Below are 24,925 nucleotides of genomic sequence, written 5' to 3' on the forward strand. Positions count from 1 at the left end.
AATTCTTGTGTGTGTCATGTCATTGCTAACATCATTTTGTGTGCTATGTCATTGCTAACATCATCTGTCTCTCCTTTTTTTTCTAATCATCTGATTGATTATTATTACTGAGTTTTTAATTATAAAAGCCGGCTAAAAATGTTGAATCTCCAAAATGCCTAAAAAGAGAACCACAAGCCCAAAAGAGAAACTCATACAACATCGAAACTATAACTAAATCGACTCATTCTCCCTTAGTTCTACTCTGAGCCATAATACTTTATTCCCGGCCCACATTTTTTTTTAATATATATTGTGTTTCTTTGTTATTAAGACAATCTCCAATATATTCCTTTATTTTTTACTTAAAAATATAGAAGTAAGTTTTACTCTAATGTATTCTTCTAATTTTAACTATAAAAGAGAATATTTTAAGTATATTCTATCTTTCTTTTATTAATAATGCCTTCTATTTGTAAATAAATACAATTTAACTCCACTTGTTTTATATTTTAAAAAAAATTTATGCATTATGATATAATTTAAAAAGAAACCTTTATTCAATAATAAAAATTCATTATATCAATTAAAAAAATTAGTAAATTTTGGTTTAAAATCACTATCACTATATTATGTATTAAGTCACTAGTCTTTTTTATGTCAAAATGAATAAAAGTATAATATTCTATCAAATACTGACTTTTTGAACTATAATACATCTGAAATTAACTTTGTTAATTTTATTGTTAAATTTGAATTTATATCATTTATATTGTTTGTTTTAGTCATAAATATAAAAATTTAAAACTTAAAGGATAAATTTATAAACAAAAAAGTTCAACACTTTTTTAGAATAAAAAAATAGAAATTTTCCAAATATAAAGAAAAAATAGATAAATGCTATTTTAGAGATGAAAATAGAAGTGAGTTGAAGATAATTTTATAATTTTTCTCTAACATAGTATTTAAAATAAAAAATAGAAGTGGATTGGAGATACCCTTAGATCAGTCCCGGTAAATAAGGATATAATTTTGGTTTTCAGATTTCAAGTCTGATCTATCTAGTCCAGTCCTATCTATCAATTAAACTGAAGGATTATTGGTCGTATTTGACGAAAAGTCGTTATTGAGCTCCTCTCTCTTTGTAGATATATATATTTTTGCTTTTCTTATTATTTTGTTTGTTTTTCTTTCTCTTTTTCTTTTATTTTGCTTTAATTTGTATTTGTTTTGTTTTTTTCTTTGAACCGTCGAGTAGAAGCTACTAACTAAGTTCCCACTCATAGTAATTTGATGCCATCACGTCCTACTCCTTTGTTAACAACACTAAAACCGCCTTGTCCTAATATAATGTTCTTGCTAAAATTGTTGTCATCACCTGCAATCACACCACTGATCAATGCCCTAAGAACAATCCCAGTTCTACCATTCTCAATATTTGTCATCTTAGATTTCCTGAGCTGATAAACATATACCATGACACTGATGCCAATTAAGATAAGTAGGCAAGTACTCCTCCGTTTATGCTCCCAATGAATGTAGTCAATCCATTGTCTTCTTAGTTTCGTCTGAGAAATCTGTTTACTGGTTTGTAAATGACTTTGACGTGTTTTGGAAGCTTTGGTATCTCACCACCTTGTAACTATAGCTAAAACGCGAGCTTATTGTTTCGGAGATCCACCTCAACAAGTTCAGGCGTTCAGGCCGAGAACTTATAGCGGGTGAGATAACACCACAGAGTGACATACTAGAAATCCTTGTGGAGACTACCTGGTGTGCGGTTGAACTCCACACCTTTCCATTTGCAGTATCCAAAGGAATACTTTGTAGACCAGCAAGGAGGATGTTGTCCAAAGGCTTTCCAGAGTTTTGAATAATTCAGCTTTTTGTCATCCACCAAATCACAGACAACCACACAAAAAAAAAGATAGTTTAAAAAAAAAAAATATATATATATATATATATATATACAAAGCAATTCCATTTAATTATACATGTCAGAGTCCAAATTTGTTGTTTGTTCGTAGTTGCCAATATTTTAGGTCATACCGGAGATGGAAACAATGCATATACTAATATGTGATATCCAATTTGTTTCCGATAACAATTTTATACTACTTTTAAAATTTAAGTTAATCCGGTTATGTATGATGTGTCATGATCGTCATTGAAATACACAAAATGTAATATCCAACTATATAGAACATGTCGTTTGTTTTAATGATTCTGAATCATGATATTAAACTCTGGTCGAAAGATAGCAAAATAATAAGAACAGATAATGTTGTAAAATTAGCAATATATGTGACCTGAAATCGTTCTTGAACTTCTCTCTCTTACAGTTATATTTGATTGCTATTTATTTTGTTTTTCTTCTCTTTTTAATTTATTTTGCTTTTTATATTTTTGATCAGTAGAAAAGAAGTTATAATCACATCACTAAGTTAAGGTGCCATCACGTCCTACTCTGTAAACGACACCAAAACTGTCTTGTCCTAATATATTAGAATTTAATGATTATCATTTTTTTGTCAATAGATATTGTGTAAAGATGTACAATTAGGATAATAAAATGATTATATACTACTTCCATAGTTTTCAAATTTGATAACAAAAAAATGAATTTTGACAAAGAAAAATAGCTGGAAAATGTAATATAAGAAATCATTCACAATGTCTTTTGATATTTGTTTAAGGTAAATTATGTGATTCGTTCAATAATACTACAAAATGCAAAGAGAAGAAATAGACGAAGCAATCACAATTTTTTTTAATTAATATGATTCGTTCATAACAACAAAGAGCACAAATAATCAGAATCCACGAGGTCCGAGGTCTTGAATCGCTGCTAGCTGTTATAAAAATTCTTAAGCCGTAGGTTGTGAGAATCTCTCTTTGTTCTCAATTTCTTGAATGCCTCATTTGGATTATTCTTTCCCCGTTATTTATAGAATCACGTCGTTTAGGTTTTCTTATCCCTCTTCGATGTAGGAATCAACGTCCTTATCCTCATATTTTTTATTGAGAATATCTCATTTTTCCTGTATTTATTATTGCTGGATGCATTTTGTATGGTCAGTCTTAGATGTGTATTTTGCAGGCTGCCTTAATTTGATGTCATGGGTTTTAAATCATATTGGGCTAAACCCAAATGAATAAATTACTCCCAACAATATTACACATAAAATGTCATGTTCTTTTTGTTTGAAAAAAATATACTTTATGAATTTCAACATATTATAAATTTCAACATATTATAAATTTCAACATATTATGAATGAAAATATTAATTATTATTCTTTTTTTTTATCTTGTTTATATGAATGTAGATGATGTTTTATATCCCAATTTTCAAAATTAATAAGTAAAACAATTGTGATTATTAAAACAGAAAATTAAGTTTAGCACAGTGATGTATAAATACTCGCTTTTGGGCTAGGTTTTAGGTTTATGACAAATACATTACTATTATTCTGAATTTCATGAAAAGCTAAGTTTCATAACCTTAAAGAATAGTAGAAAACCGTAGCCATTTGCAACATCATGACTCATGAGCCATTATAAGGAAGTGATTGAGTTATATACGGTTAAAACATTGTATTCTCACCATAAACCAACCCTTTTTTTCAAACTTTAAACTTCATTAACTCAGAGAACATCGTTTAAGAGAGTTCGAAGAGTTTCTTTGGCTACAGAATCCGCCACAGTATTAAGAGTCCGGGGGATATGCGCAATAGAGAAAGAGGAAAAGGATATCGTCAAACGACGGATATCGGAGACAATAGCATAGATCTCATTAAGGGAGTTCTGAGATTGGAGAGAATTCACGATGGACAAACAGTACGAAAGCACTTGAATCTCTTCACATCCTCGTTCAGTCGCTAATAGAAGAGCCTCGCGAATAGCCCATGCTTCAGCTGCGAGAGCCGAGGAGACATGGTGTCGAGAGCTCGAGAAGGTGAGTCTCTGATTCTCATCTCTGAAGTTGAAGACGATGCCCAAACCACACGACCGAGATATGGCATCACAAGCTGCATCTACGGTGCAACTGATATCAGCCAGCTCGATAGCAGGTGGTGCTTCCGGTGGGGTACGCATCGAAAAATAGGCTGATTCCTGAGCTGCTTGTCAAGTCTGCGAGTCCAAAATCTCTTTCGTGATAACTTCCTGCTCAGAGAAAGTTGTATCTGAGAAATTCCAGCTGTTGCGGGCTGTCCAGAGATTCCAGCAAATCCAAGCTGGGAGTGAAGCCGCAAACAGTCCTGATGGTGGGAGGCTAGTCAGAGAATGAATTCGAGCCAAGAACTCAAGGACATGAACAGTGGTGAGGTGGTGTTTTTCACGCAGCGGCTCTAATTCCCAAACTCCTCTAGCAAACTGACAGTCTCGCAGACATGCGTAATGGTTTCTGAGGCCCTGCAAATCTTCCAGGCAAAGTCGACTTGAATTCCTCGATTAGCGAGCTGGACCCCGACCGGAAGAGCTTCCACGGCAGCTTTCCACAGAAAATGTTTTATCTTAGGCGCGGTACGAAGTCTCCAGATGTTCCTTTGCCAGGCGAATTCCCTTTGAAGGTTGGGAGTATGGTCCGTAGAGGTGATGTCATAGCCTGAACGAACAGCATATTTTCCATTCTTCGCTGGTAGCCAAACCAGTCTGTCTGGAGGGTGAGATGTACTGATCGGGAGGAGGCGGATCAGGTGCTCGTAGTCAGGAATAATCTCTTGAATTCTCCTCCAGTTCCAGGTGTTCCCAACTTGGTCAATAAAATCTGAGACGAGGAGGTCTTTAGTTGCCAGCGTGGGTGGTCCAATGGGGCGTAGGGACATCGTAACGCTTAGCCATGGGTCCTCCCAAACCCGAATGGATTCACCGTTGCCCACCAGCCATTCCATGCCATGACGGAAAACGTCCCTGCCTACAATAATGCTCCGCCAACCATGAGACGGGTTGGATGGAAGAGTGTAATCCATGAAAGATGCAGAGTGGCAATATTTGCCCAGCAACACTCTTGATATCAAAGCCTGAGGGTGTGCAATAAGGCGAGCTCCGATCTTCGCTAGCAAAGCATTGTTAAAGCACTCTATGTCTCGGAAATCTAGTCCACCCGCATTCAGGGGAGTCGCAAGTCTATTCCAAGAAATCCAGCTCATCTTCCTCTGTTCTGGTTTGTCATCCCACCAGAAACTTGTAAGTACAGATTGGATTTGCTTATAGAGAGACTTGGGCAGCTTAAAACGAGACATGGCGTATGAGGGCATCGACGAAAGCACTGATTTGAGAAGGACTTGTTTTCCGGCAGCCGAAAGGGAGCGAGACGCCCAACTATATGAGCGTTGTCTAATACAGTCCACTTGGCTCGCGAAAATGTCTCTCTTTTTCTGGCCAAAATTTTCCGGCAGTCCTAGATATTTTCCGGCTCCTTCTTCATTGTGAATGCGGAGTATACGTTTCGCCGCTGCTCTTTGATTGCGGTGGGTTTTGGCCGAGAACGTGATGGAGGATTTGGTTAGATTAATGCTTTGACCCGAAGCTTCCTCGTATCGTCTTAGAATAGACGATAGTACAGCACAGGAGGTGGGATATGATTTGCAGAAGAACATGGTGTCATCAGCAAATAGAAGATGGTTACCTTGTGGACTGTTTCGGGATACCCGAATACCAACCAGAGAACCATTTTCCTGAGGTTTCCGGCAGAGACCCGCTAGAACTTCCGTGCAGAGAATGAAGAGATAGGGAGAGAGAGGGTCCCTCTGTCTAAGTCCTCGGGATGGGAGAACTCTTCCTTGCGGTCCTCTATTGATGATAAATGAGAAGGACACTGTCATCACGCACTCCATTATCCAGTTGACCCATCTGTGGTGGAAACCCAGGCGATCCAAAACGGCTCTTGATGCGTGTCAACTACGTGAGGGAACAAGTTTTACCCTTAAAAAAAACAAATGAAAGCTGCAAGTGCACAACTAATCAGTTGTAATATTTAGGGATCGAATCCACAGAGATTTGTGTGCCTGGTATTCTTTTACGATTTTTTTAACTTTATGTCTAGACTAGATTGGTTTTAAAGGTTGGTTGTTTATCACAAATTAAACTAAAACTTAAAGAAAGCAAATAAATCTATCCTAGAAAGCAAGTAGAAAAATCGAATGGAAAGCAAGTAAAGCAAGTAAAATATCGAACTAAGGCAATTGAAATGCAGATCTAACTAAGCAAGTAAAAATCAATTGGTTTGTAAACTATGGCTAAAAACGCTGAGCTTTTGGGAACTCTAAGGGATTATAATCGGTTTTAACACTAAGGTAGATAGATTGGGATTGACGGATATCGATATATAGGGTTTTAGAGCTAGAGTACGGCGGTATGACTACGTCACTGTCGTGATCATAACCAACTGTTTCTCGCAACCCTGACCAGTAGGTTTCCACTCTGGCCCTGGAAGGGAGAGAACGCAAGAGCTGCACAAGACTCGTCAATACTCACCATCTCGCCGCAGGTAGGTTTCCACTCCTACGGAAAAATCGCCTGTTTCATTCTAGGGCTGATACTTAATGAAAACTTTCGCAACACTAACTATCTAGATCAGATACTAGGTGATCAATCAAGCATACATGCAATAAGAACAAGAATAAACAGAGAACAAAGTTGAAATCCCAGATCTATAAACTTAGATGTCTTGATCGATTATGAGAGCCCCTTTCGGGAACCCTAAGCCCAACTCGGGATCTACTCAGACATGGCTGAGGTCGACATCATCATTGGTTTTAATAAAAGTAATCAAAAACAGTAAAGAAAAGAGATGAAGAAAGCTTCTCCATTGAAAAACTCGGACTTGAACAATCTTCTACAAAAATCGCATAAAAACGGCTAAAGGAAAAAGGGTTTCTGTAAAGTATGAAGGGTGGTGTCTAAAAAGACCTAAATGACAAGTATTTATAGTCTTCAATACTCCATGGTCTCTAGGGTTCCGGAATTTAGGCTGAGAATGACTTTGGGCTTCAGAAATATGGGCTTTAGTTCGGAGTTAGCCGGCCGCGGTCGAGAGTGATGTGACCACGGGGAATAGGTGGTTGGCCGTGGTCGGGAGGCTTGTGACCGCGGGGAATGGGCTGTTGGCCGCGGTCGCGTGACTTGCTGGCCGTCTTCGAGTGACTCTGGGGCTGATGGAATATCTTGAGATCCAACCGTTGGAATGTCTCCAAACCAAGTGCATTTGAAAGCTGGTTGATTCTTCTATAAGTTGTCCAATTTTGAGGGTGATCAGACGGTGAGAAGGTCTTCATCTCTCCATGAGAGTTCTGACGGTCTGCATTTATCCAAAAGAGTCTTTTTGTTCCAATTTGTGCCTCTTTATCCCAAATTACCTGAAAAGTCTTTTAAAATCCGAAAACATAGAAATCCTTTGAAAATGGAGTAAAAACACCTGTAAAAGACATTAAAGTGATCCATAAAAATGGTCAAAATCCGGTGTTATCAACTCCTCCAGACTTAGTCTTTTGTTTGTCCTCAAACAAAACAAAGGCTAAATCTCGGCGAGAGGTTTGAAAATGCAGGAACTAAACAAAATCTCAGAGACCAAACTTCTAGACCAATATCAATCAGTATGCATCAATCGGGAATAGCCTAGAAAATTCTCACTAGCAATACAAGCATAACTAGTCCGTTAATCCGTCATGCAGAAATCTATGCACTAAGATCTAACTTCCAGTCAACTAGCTCTTAACATTCATTAAAAATCTTGGTGGTTCTCATCAAAGAAAGGCTAGGCAAGGCAAACTAGGCTAGGTGTCAAAAAGGGTTATTCTAGGGGTAAGGCTTAAAGTGTTTACGGGTTACCTGAAGATCTGGAGGATCCAGGATATTACGAAAAAACGCAAGAGAGAGTGAAGCTGTTGGTATCCACAGTTTTCAGTCACTTTCTTCTTGCCATAGATTACTGGTCTTTTTCCTCAGGTTCTCTCCTAACTCCCCCAGACTTAGATTTTTGTAAATCTTTCAAAAACATAGCTCTATAAATGTTTAGTAGTTGCTTCTTGCTTCACAAATTTCGACAATCTAGGACTCATTAGGCTTTTTGTTTCCCTCTCTCTTTTCATTCGTTTTTTTTTTTTTTTTTTAGAAGAGAGGGAACTCCTTTAGATATAGAGTCTTAGAGAGCACGAAATTACCAGTTAAAATCTGTCTTGTAAAGCTTCATGAGGTTTCTGATTCTCTTCCTTCCCAATTCCATTCAGTCTCCTTTGTGAGTGACTGAAAACTGCGTCGCTCCTCTTCTCTCCGACGTTTTTGCACATATCTACTGATATAAACTAAAGAGAGAATGCATGAGGATTGAAAACAGGGGTTTTGGGTTTAGGGTATGGTACCAGATAAAGATAAACTGGTCATCTAGGACGACAAAGAGTGGTAAAAGTGAGGGTAAAAGACGTCCTAGATGTGTATGTCGATGTCTGCCTAAAATCAATGATGAGAAAATTAGATGTCAATATTAAGGTCAAATAAAATGAGCTAGTATATCCTGTCAGAAAGAATCTCCATGAATAGAAGTCCTCTGGTGGGAGTTTGTAGTGCAAGTACTCTAGCTACCGCCTAATCCAGTGTTAACCACAAATGAGCTATATGCATAGTGTAGAAGCGTGCAGGTCTAAATCATCATAGTTTGGTGTCAAACATTCCTGAAAAATACTCAATGTCGAATAGGTTACATATTAAAATTTAAAAGTGCTTGAAATTTGAAAGCGAAAGCAAGAAAATGATTAGTACGGATAGACATCCTCCCCCAGACTTAAATCACACTATCCCCAGTGTGAAAAAGTTGGTGAGAAGATGGTGAATAAAAGCGAAATAAAACAAGATAAAATAAAAGAAAATGATGATAGAACCGTGATGGCAGTGAAGTTCTGATCAATCACTCATCCTCCGATGTGTCTGCTGCGAACTGGTGCTGCTCCTGTAGGACGGTGACAACGCGCTCAAAGCGTCGTCCCTGTCTCTCAACTCTGCGCTCCAGATCAGAATGTGTGTGCGATGATGTAGATGATGAGGTGTGGACGGTCGAAATAGATGGTTGAAAGTGAGCACGGGCCACAGCTGCATTGCGTTTTGCCTTGGCCGCTATGTATTGGCCAATGGTAAATGGTAGACGAGGTACAGATGGCAGAAAATCATTGGTTTCTGGAGTCCATCGCGGACGTCCTCCGTTACACAATCTCGGGACTGATAGTGAAGGCAAGCTGACTCGGTGCTCCTCAGTGCCAGTGCAATACTTGTAACCAAACCTGTCTGGATCGAAAACGGCACGAGAGATAGTGTGATCGCGAGAGAGATAAAGTAGGTCATACCAGACATCAGGAAGTGGATCATCAGATGAAAAATCGAATCTTACAGCCTGTAGTATCGCTGTAATAGCACTCCCGTAAGCTGGAGTAGCGTCCTCGCAACCATGTAAATCATGCTTCAGGCAAAGCAGGTAAGTCGTGGGTCGTCCATAAATGGCATCTGAAGTGTAATGAGCTCGGTTTTCAAAACACATCCCATGTTGGCTCTAGAGAAAATCGTGTGTGCTAAGAGTTTGTGCACAAATCTCACTGCAGGATGAGTAAGAAGGCTGATTTGGATCTCCCGCTATCATAGACTCCATGACCCATCTCTCTCCACAAGTTAAAATCGGGTTCATCTTCAAGGTAAATGCCATCGGTGTATGGAAGCTTAAGAGCCTCGCAAAGTTCAGAAATGGTGAGCGAGTAAGGCTGTCCGCGGATAGAGAATGACAAGATGCCATCTGATGCTCTAGGGTTCCTCCTCTTCGTGTGGTGGAGTGTAATAGTTGCTAAGAACTCGCGAACTAGCTCATGATAAGTTGGAAGATTCAGCTCCATATAGGGTCTCAGCTTAAGTGCATCGATGTACCAGATTACATCTTCTCTGATCTCAAACATCTCAAGTGTATGATAATCAATGCAAGGCGTGGGTTTGATGTTAAGCTTCTTGAAACGTCTTGCATAGTCCACTCTCGGGTTTATCTCCTTGCCAATGTATTGGATCTGTGGTGGCTCAGGAGTTGCTCGTGTTTCTCTTGAGTGCTGGAGCAATCTCATCACATAGTTTCTTCTTCTCGGTCTGGCTTGGTTCAGCATGTACTCTCCTAGAGTAGCATCATCGGGAATGTCCTCAGAGATGTCACCAGTGCGACGACTTCTTCGGGATCTGGGTTGTTCTATTTTTCTTGCTTTCTTATCTTGCACGCAAGGAAGGTTTAAAACTTACGGAAAATCTTAATGGGATTTACCGGGAATACTCCAGAAATCACTGGGAAACTCCGGGAACTTTCGAAAAGCGGTGGAAATCCGCATTCTCATCTCAACGACCAACGACCGCGGTCAGGAGACGCGCGACCACGGCGATTGAGGGCTCGGCCACGGTCACATTCACGGTGCCGCGGTCGATGCTCCCTTGGCCGCGGGTCGGTTGGTCGCGACTGCGGCTCTTTCTCCTGCAGCCTTTGTCCAACTTTCTGGTCTTTGCCAGGCCGAGCAGCTAAAAACCTACCCTTTTTTTCTTGGTTTTTCTAATTTTGTGTTTTTTTTTTGTGTTTTTGTTTTATAAAATATCTGAAACTTAAAAGGAAAAGAAAACATGAATTGTAAAAAAGAAAAGAAAACTAAAAGAAATAGTACCTAAATGGGTTGCCTCCCATTAAGCGCTTTTGTTTTAAGTCGTTTTGCTCGACGTAGGCATGAAGAATCAGGCTGATTTGAATGGCACTCCACTTGATGTGCCTTTATCACTTCCGGTCGCTGGAGGTTTTGCTTCTTCTTCTTGAGGAGCCGTCTTCTTTCCTTTACTCTTCTTTCGGACTTTAACATTGTTTAAAACCCTTTTTGTGTTTTCGATCAGCTCCTGGATTTGGTCCTCACTAGTTTCTGTTGCATCCGGTGGAATGATGATCTTGATTTTTGCAAAAGCTTTCGGCTTCTCCTTTTCTTTCTCTTTTGACCGGTTTCCTTTGCTTGGAAAATCATCCAGAATAGTCGGGTAAAACTTTCTGTGATCTACATTGAGGAAAATAGCATGCCGGTTTGCGTGATCGATTACTGCTCCTACGGTAGCTATGAATGGTCTCCCGAAAATGAGTGGCCTCTCCTTGTCTTTATCCATCTCCAGGACTTGGAAATCTGCTGGAACAATCTTGTCTCCCACTAGAACTTGTAGATCATGAATCACCCCTTCAGTATCTTTTTGAGATGAATCTCCAAAAATAACCTTGACTGTTGATGTCCTTAAGGTTTTTATGCCCAATTTTTCGGCAAACGTCTATGACATGATGTTGATATTGGCTCCGGAATCGCACAGGCAGTCTGTGAACTTGATTCCTGAAATGAAACATTGGAAAACAAAACGTCCCGGATCGTCGGCTTTTGTAAGCCTTTGAAATGGTGATCGTTGAGGTACCTTAAATGGTGGCTGCTGGGCATCGACATCCTTGTAAAGTGGTACAAAGATTGGGGTTTCTTCTTTCTTTACATCGGTTATGGTCTCTTCTTTGGGCAATGTGGTTATGGCGTTGCAAACCTCTTAGGATTATCTTCAACTCTTCCTGGAAGAACTCCACTTTGCCTCTTCATAGAGTCGGCTGTTTGGGCGACTTGCACGTCTAGCTTTTTGAAGTGCGAAGATAAAGCTTCAAACTTCCCGTTCAGGTCATTGTACATGCAATCAAACTTCACGTTCATGTCTTTATATGCTTTTTTCGTTCGTCATAACGAGCTGTTGGATATGTTCAAGTCTACCGATTTGTGAAGCTAGCTGGTTCGTCGTGACTCCTTGGTAGTTGTATGGCTGTCGCGGTTGCTAAGCTCCTGTCCCTCCGAAGTTTCCACCTTGGAACTTGTTTTGGAATGATTTCTTCTGTGGTGGGTAGTACTGATCTTGAGGATTCTCCACATTTGGATTGCGGTAAGAGATATTGATGTAGTTTGCATTCCGAAAGTTGTTGTTGAAACCATTGTTGAAGCGATTTTGATATGGTACTAGTGCTCCTACATAGTTCACCTCTTCTGCTTGAAAGGCTTGATTAATGTGATCAATATCACTAGGTCATTCATCTTCTGCGCCATTTTTGGTCTCACAAGCATGGATTGGGCGATTGTTGCTCTTCAAAAGCTGGCTCATCATGTTCTTCAACTCGGTTATTTCCTTGTTGTGTGTTCCGGTTTGCTTCGTCGAGCAATCGTATTCAGGACAATCATTGCTTTTGGCTTGAGCCAAATTCTCGATGAGGGCTCTTCCTTGTGCTATCGTCTTTTTTCCAAAATCTCCATTGCTAGCTGTATCAAGCGAAAGTTTGTATTTTGGTTGCAAACCTCGGTAAAATGTGCTCAGCAGGCTTGATCCAGGAAATCCATGGTGAAGGCAATCACGTTCATACTCCTTGAAACGTTCCCAGGCTTCATAGAAAGATTCAGTCGGTCCTTGCTGAAAGCTTGAGATCTTTGTTCTCAACAAGTTCAACCTTGACTTAGTATAGAAGTGATTCAGGAAAGCAGTTTTACACTCTTCCTAATTAGTAATCGATCCTGCAGGCAAATATTTCAACCAACGGTGAGCTTTGTCTGCTAATGAAAAAGGGAACAACTTACACTTTAAATAGTCTGCTGGAACTTGGTTTGTTCTCATCATGCTGCAGATTTCTTCAAAGAGCTCGATATGGTCCATTGGGTGTTCAGAAGGAACTCCATGGAATTGGTTTTGTTTCACCAATGAGATGATTTGAGGCTTGACTTCAAACTCATTTCGGTTCGGAAATGGAACTTGAATTGCAGATCGGTTCTGAAAATTTTGAGTAGGTGCATCAAAATCAGCTATGCGATGGTTTCTGGCTTGTCTTCGTTGTTGATTTGCTTGCTGAACAGGCGGTTAACGCGTCCATTCGGCTGCATTCCTTGGTGGTCACCATCGGCTGCATTGATAGGTGCATCAAGGTCTTCACGTTCTTCTTTCTCGCGGTTCTGGTGGTTTCTCGGAGGAACCTCATTCTCCTCTCTATCTTGTCGAGCATGATCACCTCCTCTAATGATCATTCTCTTCATTTTCCCCATGTTCGGACCCGTCTTGGTCCATATATAAAGCTCGGTTCATAGGATCTCCAGGCTGGTCGTCATTGGCCATTCCTTGCGTTCGTCTAAGTCTTCGAAGTTCTCTTTCGTGTCTGTCTATCTCGTCTAGAATTGGAATGTTTTCTACAGGTCTGCGCCTGGTATTCATGCAATTCAGAGAAAAACAAAAGAAGGGAAAGATAATTCAGCAAAACTTTAAGAAAGAACTAGAGATCAGGTGTCTAGAACAGAAGTTAAAACAAGAAAAATAACAAAAGGCAGCGAAACAAATCCCCGGCAACGGCGCCAAAAACTTGATGCATGTTAACTGCGTGAGGGAACAAGGTTTACCCTTAACAAAAACAAATGAAATCCGCAAGTGCACAGCTAATCAGTTGTAGTATTTAGGGATCGAATCCACAGAGATTTGTGTGCCTGGTATTCTTCTACGGTTTTTTTATCTTTATGTCTAGACTAGATTGGTTTTAAAGGTTGGTTGTTTATCACGAATTAAACTAAAACTTAAAGAAAGCAAATAAATATATTCTAGAAAGCAAGTAGAAAAATCGAATGGAAAGCAAGTAAAGCAAGTAAAATATCGAACTAAGGCAATTGAAATGCAGATCTAAATAAGCAAGTAAAAATCGATTGGTTTGTAAACTATGGCTAAAAACGCTGAGCTTTTGGGAACTCTAAGGGATCATAATCGGTTTTAACACTAAGGTAGATAGATTGGGATTGACGGATATCAATATATAGGGTTCTAGAGCTAGAGTACGGCGGTATGACTACGTCACTGTCGTGATCATAACCAATTGTTTCTCGCAACTCTGACCAGTAGGTTTCCATTCTGGCCCTGGATGGGAGAGAACGCAAGAGCTGCAAAAGACTCGTCAATACTCACGATCTCGCCGCAGGTAGGTTTCCACTCCTACGGAAAAATCGCCTGTTTCATTCTAGGGCTGATACTTAATGAAAACTTTCGCAACACTAACTATCTAGATCAGATACTAGGTGATCAATCAAGCATACATGCAATAAGAACAAGAATAAACAGAGAACAAAGTTGAAATCCCAGATCTATAAACCTAGATGTCTTAATCGATTATGAGAGCCCCTTTCGGGAACCCTAAGCCCAACTCGGGATCTACTCAGACATGGCTGAGGTCGACATAATCATTGGTTTCAATAAAAGTAATCAAAAACAGTAAAGAAAAGAGATGAAGAAAGCTTCTCTATTGAAGAACTCGGACTTGAACAATCTTCTACAAAAATCGCATAAAAATGGCTAAAGGAAAAAGGGTTTCTGTAAAGTATGAAGGGTGGTGTCTAAAAACGACTTAAATGACAAGTATTTATAGTCTTCAATACTCCATGGTCTCTAGGGTTCCGGAATTTAGGCTGAGAATGACTTTGGGCTTCAGAAATATGGGCTTTAGTTCGGAGTTAGCCGGCCGCGATCGGGAGTGACGTGACCACGGGGAATAGGTGGTTGGCCGCGGTCGGGAGGCTTGTGACCGTGGGGAATGGGCTGTTGGCCGCGGTCGCGTGACTTGCTGGCCGTCTTCGAGTGGCTCCGGGGCTAATGGAATATCTTGAGATCCAACCGTTGAAATGTCTCCAAACCAAGTGCATTTGAAAGCTGGTTGATTCTTCTATAAGTTGTCCAATTTTGAGGGTGATCAGACGGTGAGAAGGTCTTCGTCTCTCCATGAGAGTTCTGACGGTCTGCATTTATCCAAAAGAGTCTTTTTGTTCCAATTTGTGCCTCTTTATCCCAAATTACCTGAAAAGTCTTTTAAAATCCGAAAACATAGAAATACTTTGAAAACCTTTGAAAATGGAGTAAAAACACCTGTAAAAGACATTAAAGTGATCCATAAAAATGGTCAAAATCCAGTGTTATCAGCTCTAAAGAAGCCCCACTCAATCCTGTCGTAAGCTTTGCTCATATCAGTTTTAACAGCCATCAAACATCTCTTCTTCGCCTCTGAGGTACGAAGGTAATGAAGGTTTTCATGCGTTATTAAAACGTTGTCGGAGATAGCCCTATTAGGAATAAAAGCTGATTGTGTCTCAGAAATGAGACGTGGGAGGATCGTTTGAAGTCGTTTCGTAAGGATCTTTGCAACGATCTTGTAGTAGACATTGCAGAGGGCTATGGGTCGGTAGTCTGCGACTTTCCTGGGGCCCAAAATCTTTGGGATTAGACGAATATGAGTTTCATTTTGTCGAGTCGGAAAAGATCCAGACCGGAAGAACTCTTGGATTTCTTTTACAACATCCGGTCCAATGATGGGCCAGTAAGTGTGAAAGGCTTACAAGGAACTTATTGAAAAGGAACTTGGGAAAGAGATTGTGACATTCAGGACTGACAGAGGAGGTGAATTCACGTCAAAAGAGTTTAATGAGTACTGTGAACTGGCAGGGATCAAAAGGCACCTTACAGCACCATACACACTGTAACAAAATAGTGTAGTCGAGAAACAGGACGCTGATGGAGATGACTAGAAGTATCCTAAAAGCAATGCAGGTTCCAAACTACTTAGTGTTCAAAAATATTTTACTTATTATACTATTCTCCTCGCAAATTCTCTAATTTATTATTTTGATCTTTTGGACAGTTGACCCCTCTGAGATCTATTCAGCGGTCAAATCAGCTTCTCAATCTTTATCAACCGGGCATTAGTCTCTTCGTCGATTTGTGGTTCCAAGACGTCACGGAGTAACGCAAAATCGAAGGTATTCTGCAAGGAGAAGATTTCATGGAAGTACTTCGAAATAATGCGAGAGAAGTCATGCTCCTCATGAAAGGCTGTACCCGCAGAATCCTCTAGGACCGTGAACCTGTTACAGGTTCTCCGATTCTGTGTGACACCATGGAAGTAGCCGGTGTTGCGGTCGCCACTTTGTAGCCATAAAACACAACTTCGTTGTTTCTAAAACAGCTCCTCAGCCTTGTAGGCTTTCTCCAGGGTAGCAGTGCAACGGCCAATCACTTTTGGGTCCGGGGTATCTGCAGAGAGTGCCCTCTCTAGATCTACTTGAGTATCTGAAATGAGCTTCGCGCTATTCATATTTTGGTCCTTGACCCATCTGATTATCTCGCGACGACAATCCGTAATCTTAGCTACCACAGAATCATGATCTGAATTGTTCCAAATTTGACCAATCAGAGTCATGATCTCTTCTTTTTCGTGGAGCCTATTATCGAAGCGGAAAATTCCTTTACGCTTAACTCGGGAGTCGTCGAGGAAAATGACTAGAGGACGGTGGTCGGAGCCTTCATATCGCAGGTACTCTGATATTCTAGAAGGGAAGACTTCTAACCATGCATCATTGCAGACCAAACGGTCCAGTCTCGCTCGAACAAAATGATCGTAGCGCATCCCCCGCCAGGACAACGGGTTACCAGAGAAATTGACATCCCATAACCCGTTTTGGAAGATGAAGCTACGGAAATTTATGAACGAGCCTTCGTGTCTTTTTGGGCCTCCGCGCTTCTCTGAATTATCCAAAATCTCGTTGAAATCGCCCGAGAGAAGCCAAGCCGAATCTCTATTTGCACCCAAATCCGATATCTGGTTCCATACCTCTTGACATCTTTGGGCTACCGGATGCCCATAGACGAAGGTAAAAAAGAATGATTTTGCCTTGAACTTTATTTTGGTGTCGATGAAGTTCGGGGAAGAGGATAGAATCTCCAGATGTGTATCTTTCTTCCAAAACAGAGCTAGACCACCACTAAGTCCAATCGGAGGAACCGTAAATTTGTTATCGTAACTCATCCACTGAAATACGCTGAAAACAACATCATCTTGGTTTTTCGTTTCAGCGAGAAACATAATGTCCGAGAAGAGAATCAATCTCAATTCCCTTAGACGTCGAACTGTCAAGTAGTTTCCAATCCCCTGACAGTTCCAACATGTTGTAATCATTGAGTTTGGGATGGTTTTTGGGCAACCATCAAGCTCTTACAAGCAGAAGGCACTAAGACCTTAGAAAGAGAAGCTACAAGTTTTCCATTAGAGGCATCAACATTAGAGATAGTAGCAGTGACAGATGCCACTCTGGACGGTTTCGAAGAGGAAGGCTTGTTTGATTCAACACAGAGCTTCTTTCTTGGTGAGATCTTCTTCGAAATAGTGCGGCGTTTGAAACCTCCACTTGGGTTTGGACTGTTAGGAGCTAGTTTCCTTGAAGCTGATTGTGCAGTGGACTTCGCGGCCGTTTTTGATGCGGCTTTAACGAGACATCTCTTAGACGTAGTTTTCTTCGAGATTTCAAGCCGTTCTTTTACCGGAATCGAGCGAGGGCCTAATCTGAAAGTCGCCGGAATCTTCTCTCCATGCAGAGGGGGAAGATCCGGTACCGTCGCTTCAGATGAGTTCTCAGAGGAAGAATGTTGACGCTGTAATTTGTTTCTGGGTTGGGAAGCAGCATCGAGCTGAGGAAACGACTCTTCCACACGTTCGGCGGAGTCCAAAAAGTCATTTTTATCTACCCAGTCATGGTCCTCCGCATTGCTTTGAGCAACAGTCACAGCAGTGGTAGAGATGATCTGATGGGTTCTTAGATCTTCAAATCTCTCCAAAGCTGACCGCCTAATTCGGCTGGAGGAGGAGATGAGCCGATCATGGCTTTTGGAGGTAGGAGACCTGTGTCGAGAGGGAGAGAGAGGTGTTGACGCACTGATCAGGGTTGCTTCTGTGGCGTGACTTCAGAGGATCCCGAACAGGGTCCCGAGCAGGAGAGCGGGAGCTGCGAAAAGGGTTGGCGCGAGGCGGTGATTCTCTACGAGGGGGAGGCAAATCGCTTCTGACATCGTTCCTTGCTCGGGAATGGGAAGCTCCCAGAGGTTCTCTGCTTGTCTTCTTCGTATAAAGGAAATCGTTACGAATTGATCTGTTTGCGACGTCTGCATCTGATTCTGGGTAAGAGAAAACTCGCTGATCCTACGCAGAGATTCTCCAAGGGGATGGAGGGTGGTTCTCTGGGATATTATGGTCCCTGCGATCATCTCTAGGAGACCTCCGGGTAGTACCTCTCTGATGTCGAGAAGCTGCATCATCATACCTGGGAAGGTGATCAGCTCGTTCCTGTCTCTCGAGATTACGCTGTGGGTAGTGAGAGCCCCGAACTACGTATCTACGAGGAGGAGAACGACTCCTGCGGTAGGAGATGAGCTGCGGCGAGGAGGAAAACGACCCCTACGGGGGGCATGTGGGCTGCGTTGGGGAGGAGAGCGACTCCAATGAGGGGGAGATCTGTATCTGCACGGTGGGGTTCTACTACGGTGAGTAGGAGGGCGTCTGCTCCTGTTTTCCTGATCTCTGGGATGGCGCGGAGGGTTCCTGGGGGCCTGAGAATTTGTAAGAGAAGGCTCGGAAGCTCTGTGAGGAAGCAGAGATCTCTTTACAGGAAAGCGCGCAGGTGGATGAGCTCTTCTGTCCTCTTTCTTTTGACGATCAGTTTCCAGACGGAGCAGGGTTTGTTGACTGTTAATGTGAGCAGGAGCTTGTGGGTGGGGTCTCGAGATTTCGCAGCTTGGGGGCAGTGCTCCTTCTCATGCATCCGTGACATACAGAGGAAGCAGTGTTTCACTCCTGACAGGAACCGAATCGACTTCTACTCCTGTATGTATTCAAAGTCATTCAAAACTTGGGGGCAGTGCTCCTTCTCATGCATCAGTGACTCGCATGTATTCAAAGTCAATCAAAACTTCTACTCCTGACGGGAACTGAATCAACTTTCGTTTTATCAGAGGTTTCATGGCATCTACTTGAACTCTAACAGCCGCATCATCAATATCATGTTCCATGTAGGTGCCAAGGAAATTACCTATGGTTTTGAGATTGTTCTCTGTGAAACAGTGATTCGGGATCCTATGAACTCTGATCTAAAATGGAATTTGAGACAGGAAAGTGTTGGAGATAACCGGTTCCCATCGCTGAAGAACGAACATCCACCGTTTAAAGTGAAACGGGGCTTCGTTGAGCACAGCTTGCAGGTCGGCTTCGTTACGGAATTTGAACTGAAATTTTTCAGTACCGAGATCCTTTCCGGCAATTTTGTCTTCCATCTTCCAGACCTGCCGATTAGCGTGACCGATTTGCTTCAGGGAGATCTGTGTTAGCTTCATCCGGGAGGCGGATGGGAGGCTTCCGAATCCACCGGTGGGAACCTGCAACGTCTTTGCCCTTCTCCTCACGCGAGTACCGCCGATCCATAGGCCCACCCTTATGGTACAGATTTTAAGACTATATTTACATATATATATATATATATATTGTTGGGTAAGCTTCAATAGCTTAAAGCCCAAGATATTTCATTAACAAGTTGGTTAAGAGATAAGAGGCAAAACTAATTAGGAAATATTCTTAGGAGTTATCTAAAGAATAAATGAAATTTTTTTTTCCATTAGGATTAGGAGTTAGCTAATTCATCCCTATATAAATAGTCACCAAAGTTTTAGTTTCACTTATGAGATTTGGGAGTTTAGGTTTTGAGTTTATTTTCCTAAACATTAATACAAAGAGAGTTTGTTTTAAACCCTAAAGATCTATTGCTGCTTTCTTTGGTATCAGAGATTGAGTTAGAAGAAGATCCAAAATAGAGCTTACAAACCACGAAGAAAATCCAAGATGGGAGACGTAGTTGTAGCGACTCAAACAAAGGAGACGATTCCATCGTTTATTCAATGCCCGATGCTGACCTCTACAAACTACACTCTATGGGCGATGAGGATGAGAGTGATGTTGCGAATTCACAAGGTATGGGAGACGATCGAACCAGGTTCGACAGATGCCATCAAAAAAGATATCGCGACAGGTCTAATCTTTCAATCCATACCGGAAGTTTTGATCTTACAAATAGGCGAACAAAACTCTCTTAAAGGACTGTGAGAAGTGTTTAAAATTTGTAACCTAGGTGCTGATCGCATCAAAGAAGCAAGACTTCAGATGCTAATGTCCGAATTCAAAAAAATCAGGATGAACGATGAAGATAAAATCGATGACTTCGCAGGAAAGCTATCAGAAATAGCATCAAAGTCAGCTGCTCTTGGAACAACAATTGGTATCAGAACGAGGTTCTGGAAAAGATGGACCTGAACAAGTGGGTGTGGGCTGTGTGTTCAGTGTGGGAAGAAAGCCTTTAAGGTGACCTTGCGATTGGGGTACCAGTGCCTTGTATCGAAAGTATTCCTAACGATGCGGGAATGGTTAGGTTGGGCGATACAAGATGAGTGCTAAGTTTCGCGGAAGGTTGGGGGAGACCATAGGTTTGTGCGGTTCTTGGCTTGACGGGAGGATTGTTGGGATATCATCCAAGTCTCACATAGGAAGATTAGACCAAAAGTGTGTAGTATATAAGTAAGATATCCAACAGTTTAGTATGAGGCCTTTTGGAAAGGAGCCCAAAAACAAATCCGTGCGGGCTTTGTGATGTGGTGTGTCGTGAGGGTGTCAAGTTTTACCCTAAATGAACTCAATAGCCGCAAGTGCACAGCTGATCGATTGTAGTACTTAGGGATCGAATCCACAGGGAAGGAGGATCTTCCCTGCAAAAGCCTTCAAAAGAAATATAAAGTAAAGAAGTCTAGAACCAGGTGAGTTTTGTGAGGGTTTTGGTGGTGTGTTTAAATCGTAAAAACGAATTTAAAAGAGAAACTACGGGAATTAAAATGACCTAATAACTAAACTTAACGAAAACGGGTAAAAACGAGAAAAATGGCTAACCTAATTGCTTAAATGAAAATCGATTGTAAGAGTAAATAAACTAGACTAAAGTTTGAATGAAAATCGGTGTAAATCTATAAGAAAAAAGGTGCTGGGGTTCAGGGAAGTTTTCTCAGGGGTATGAACGATTCAAAACATTGCTAGAGAGTAAATTTGATAAGATCTTAGCTTAAACTTTTCGAACTGGAGTCACGGACGTATGAATACGCCACTGTTGTGATCATAGATAACTATCTCTCTCAACCCTGACCAGTAGGTTTCCACTCTGGCCCTGGAAAAGAAGAGATGCATTATGTTTAAGACTCCTCAACATTCACAAATTGCCCATAAGTAGGTTTCCACTCCTATGTTTGTTTTGCTCTCCCAAACTAGATCTGACACCGGATGAACACTTTTGTGTCACCAAGCATCTGGATTAGATTGTAGTTCATGACGCTACTCTCATGCAGTAAAAACGAATTCAGAAGAAAAAATTCTAAGATTCGGCTCAAAAGCTCATGCAATCCTCACCGAACATATAAATCCCCATCGAAAATCCTTTAGACCCAACAATAAAACTACTCAGACATGATGAACAAAATCAAAAACATAATATTAAAAAGTAGAATAGAAACCGAAATTGAAAAAGAAAGAACAAGGGTTCAAGAGACAATTCTCTCTCTCCCTAAAACCTAAAACTTAAAAAGTATTCTAAAACAATAAGAACATATGAGGTCATACGAATTAGGGTTCATAAAACATCTATTTATAGTGCTCAAGACATCTCTAGGGTCTAGGGTTCCGGAATCAAGGCTGGGAAAATGATATGGACTTCATAAATGGGCCTTCGGAGTCGGACTTAGCTGGCCGCGGTCGGGATGAGTGTGACCGCAGGGAATGGGTGGCTGGCTGCGATCGCGGTGGTTGTGACCGCGGGGAATGGTTTGTTGGCCGCGGGTGGAAACGCTTGCCGGCTGGTTTACGGGACATCTTGCTCTTCGCGTATCTTTTGATTGAACCGTTGGATTGCCAAGCTGTAAAGTGTGCTGGAAAACTAATAATTCCATCTTTAAGATCTCCAAATTTGAGCTGGACCAGACGGTGAGAAGGTCTTCAATCAGGGGTGAACTTCTGACGGTTTGACTCTGAGCTGAAATATGGTTTTCTATCCATTTTGTTAAGCTTTTTCCAAAGTTACCTGAAAAGAGTTTTGGAACTACAAATACTAGAAAAACGTAATAAAAGTACTTAAAAGAAATTAAAAACATAGAAAAAGTATTTCAAAACGATCCACAAAAGTGGTCAAAATACGGTGTTATCACTTTGCCACTTGGGCCCAAAGTGGACAATATCATACTAATAGGGAGTTGGACATGGACTTAAAAAGTCCAACAATTGGTATCAGCGCAGAGGTTCATTCACATCATCGCATCACTGGAGAAAGTCCTTGAATTAAAAACAATTGGGTTCGAAGATATAATTGGGAGGCTCAAGGCGTATGAAGAATGTATTCTCAATGAGGAAAATAACGATGAAACCCAAGGGAAACTACTCTATGTGAATTCAGGACAAACTCGCGAGGAAGAGGATGTTTTAGAGGAAGGGGCAGAGGACGGTCGAATACACAGGATCGTTCGCGAGATCAGAATAATCAAAGTCGAGAAAGGAAGGACTTATCAAAGGTTATTTGCTATCGCTGTGTGATGCAGCAGCATCTACTTGAATGGCGGCAATACAACAACATTTTAATTTCAATCTTTTAATTATCTTTTACTTAATTATTTGATTTTACTTTTTTGCTAATCTTTTAGGATTAAGTTAAATTTCCTTTTCCTAGTTGCATTATAATTTAGGTTTCTCTATATAAAGCCACGCTTGGAGTTTTTTGTACGATACTTTTGATATTAATATTATTCAAAGAGGATTTTCTCTTAAACCCTTGCATCGATTTTGATTAACTTCATCGATCAGGAAGTCGGTCTCAAGAGCTTTTGCTTCAAAACCTCTTGATTGAGCGAAAGTAGGTCTCAAGCGATTGAGAATCACTTGATCGAGCTACTCTTTGGGTTCTAGTGCTGCGCCAGGTTGGTATCAGAGCTTTGCTACGCTCCTCCTACGATGGCTCGTCCCCGAAGAATTGTTCCCCCCACAGAGAACGAGCTGACTCGCCAATCCTTGGCCGAGCTTCAAGCTCAAGTGCAGAATCTCACAGCTGCAGTTCACGCCATCAATTTAGCCCGTCAGAATCCACGACACGATGACAACCAGGACGACGATGATGGCTCTATCCACACAGACAACCCTTTTGCAGATCATTGTGACCGCTGGGAGCAGAGTTTCAAATTTGAAATTCCAGAATTTCATGGTAATCAAGTTGCAGAGGAATTGTTGGACTGGATCGTCATTGTTGACGAAATTCTGCAGTTCAAACATGTGCCTCTTGATCGTTGTGTTCCAGTCATTGCAATGCGTTTTCGTAACCGTTCCGCTGCTTGGTGGACTCAGTTAAAGCTTTCTCGTGCTCGTTCGGGAAAACCAAAAATCATGAATTGGGATAAACTCAAGACAAAGCTGCGAAAAACCTTCTTACCTTACAACTATGACCAGATTATGTTTCAGAGACTCCATCACCTGCGTCAAGGGAATCGTTCTGTCGAGGATTATTCTACTGAATTTTTTCAGCTCCTGACTCGAATTGATATCCAAGATACAGAAGCTCAACTTGTGGCTCGGTTTATTGGTGGTCTGAAACAAAATATTCAGCACACCCTTAACCTGTTTCATCCACTCACCGTATCTGAAGCTCATCAACAAGCGCTGACCGTCGAAGCCCAGACGCGAAGCAACTTTTCAAACTGGAGCTCTTCTCGCACGTCTCGTACACCGTTCACACCAAACGCTCCAGCTACAGCAGTCGAGCCTCTTCCGGTTAAGACAGAATCGACCTTACCTCCAACCGTTGCTGTTCGTAATAATCGACCAGGCACTCTTCGCTGTTTCTCTTGTGGTGAGCCCGGTCATCGACAATCAGCATGCCCAACTCGCAATCGACGTGGTTTGTTGTTAGATGATACATGTCGCGGCGTGCGTTAGTTCAGTTAGACGTGGGATGCTCGTCTTCCCCAAGCTGAGTTTGCACACAACCATGCGATTAATCGAAGTTCTGGGTTTAGTCCTTTCCAGGTGATCTATGGAATTATTCCGCGAGCTCCTATTGATCTTTCCACCTTACCTGATCGAACTCGTATCCATGGTGATGCTGCGGCTTTTGTGGAGGAAATTGCAGGTGTACATGAGCAAACTATCACCAATTTTATGTCTTCTTCTTCGCGCTATAAGGCTGCAACAGATGCACATCGTCGGCGTCTGGTTTTCGAAGAAGGTGATCTTGTATGGGCAGTTTTGACTAAAGATCGAATGCCTGCTGGAGCTTACAACAAACTTCGTGCAAAGAAGATTGGTCCTCTCAAGGTTCTTGAGCGCATCAATGACAATGCGTATCGCCTGGAATTGCCACCTGATATCAACACCTCATATGTTTTTAATGTATGGTTCCTGTCCAAGTTCATTCCTCAAGATGACGTTAATGATTCGAGGGCGAATCCTTCTCACCCCGGAGGACCTGATGCAGCAGCATCTACTTGAATGGCGGCAACACAACAACATTTTAATTTCAATCTTTTAATTATCTTTTACTTATTTATTTGATTTTCCTTTTTTGCTAATCTTTTAGGATTAAGTTAAATTTCCTTTTCCTAGTTGCATTATAATTTAGGCTTCTCTATATAAAGCCACGCTGGGAGTTTTTTGTACGATACTTTTGATATTAATATTATTCAAAGAGGATTTTCTCTTAAACCCTTGCATCGATTTTGATTAACTTCATCGATCAGGAAGTCGGTCTCAAGAGCTTTTGCTTCAAAACCTCTTGATTGAGCGAAAGTAGGTCTCAAGCGATTGAGAATCACTTGATCGAGCTACTCTTTGGGTTCTAGTGCTGCGCCCTTGTGATAGAGCTGGACACTTCGCATCTAAATGTCCAGAAAGGTTACAGAAACTTCAAGAAACTAACATGGCTGAAACAGAGGAAGCTGACGAAGAAGAAGCTCTATTCATGCACGAAACAATGTTCTTAAA

At 41.2% G+C, this 24,925-nt stretch overlaps 1 protein-coding gene, 1 non-coding gene and 1 pseudogene across 2 annotated transcripts; 1 reads left to right on the forward strand and 2 right to left on the reverse strand.

Moving 5' to 3' along the window:
• Nucleotides 1-3,627: 3,627 nt before the first annotated feature.
• Nucleotides 3,628-4,077, reverse strand: LOC112084398. The gene has a single exon (XM_024153524.1). It carries the CDS (start codon nt 4,075-4,077, stop codon nt 3,628-3,630), a length of 450 nt encoding a protein of 149 aa, XP_024009292.1.
• A 30-nt stretch (nt 4,078-4,107) lies between these two features.
• Nucleotides 4,108-18,141, reverse strand: LOC112084399 (annotated as a pseudogene).
• On the forward strand, nt 12,374-12,478 carry LOC112084913. Its single transcript, XR_002898569.1, has one exon. It is a non-coding gene; the product is annotated as a small nucleolar RNA R71 (small nucleolar RNA).
• Nucleotides 18,142-24,925: the final 6,784 nt, after the last annotated feature.

This window comes from Eutrema salsugineum, unplaced genomic scaffold, assembly GCF_000478725.1.
Source record: "Eutrema salsugineum unplaced genomic scaffold, Eutsalg1_0 scaffold_4, whole genome shotgun sequence".
In the NCBI taxonomy this organism is placed as follows: Eukaryota; Viridiplantae; Streptophyta; class Magnoliopsida; order Brassicales; family Brassicaceae; genus Eutrema; species Eutrema salsugineum.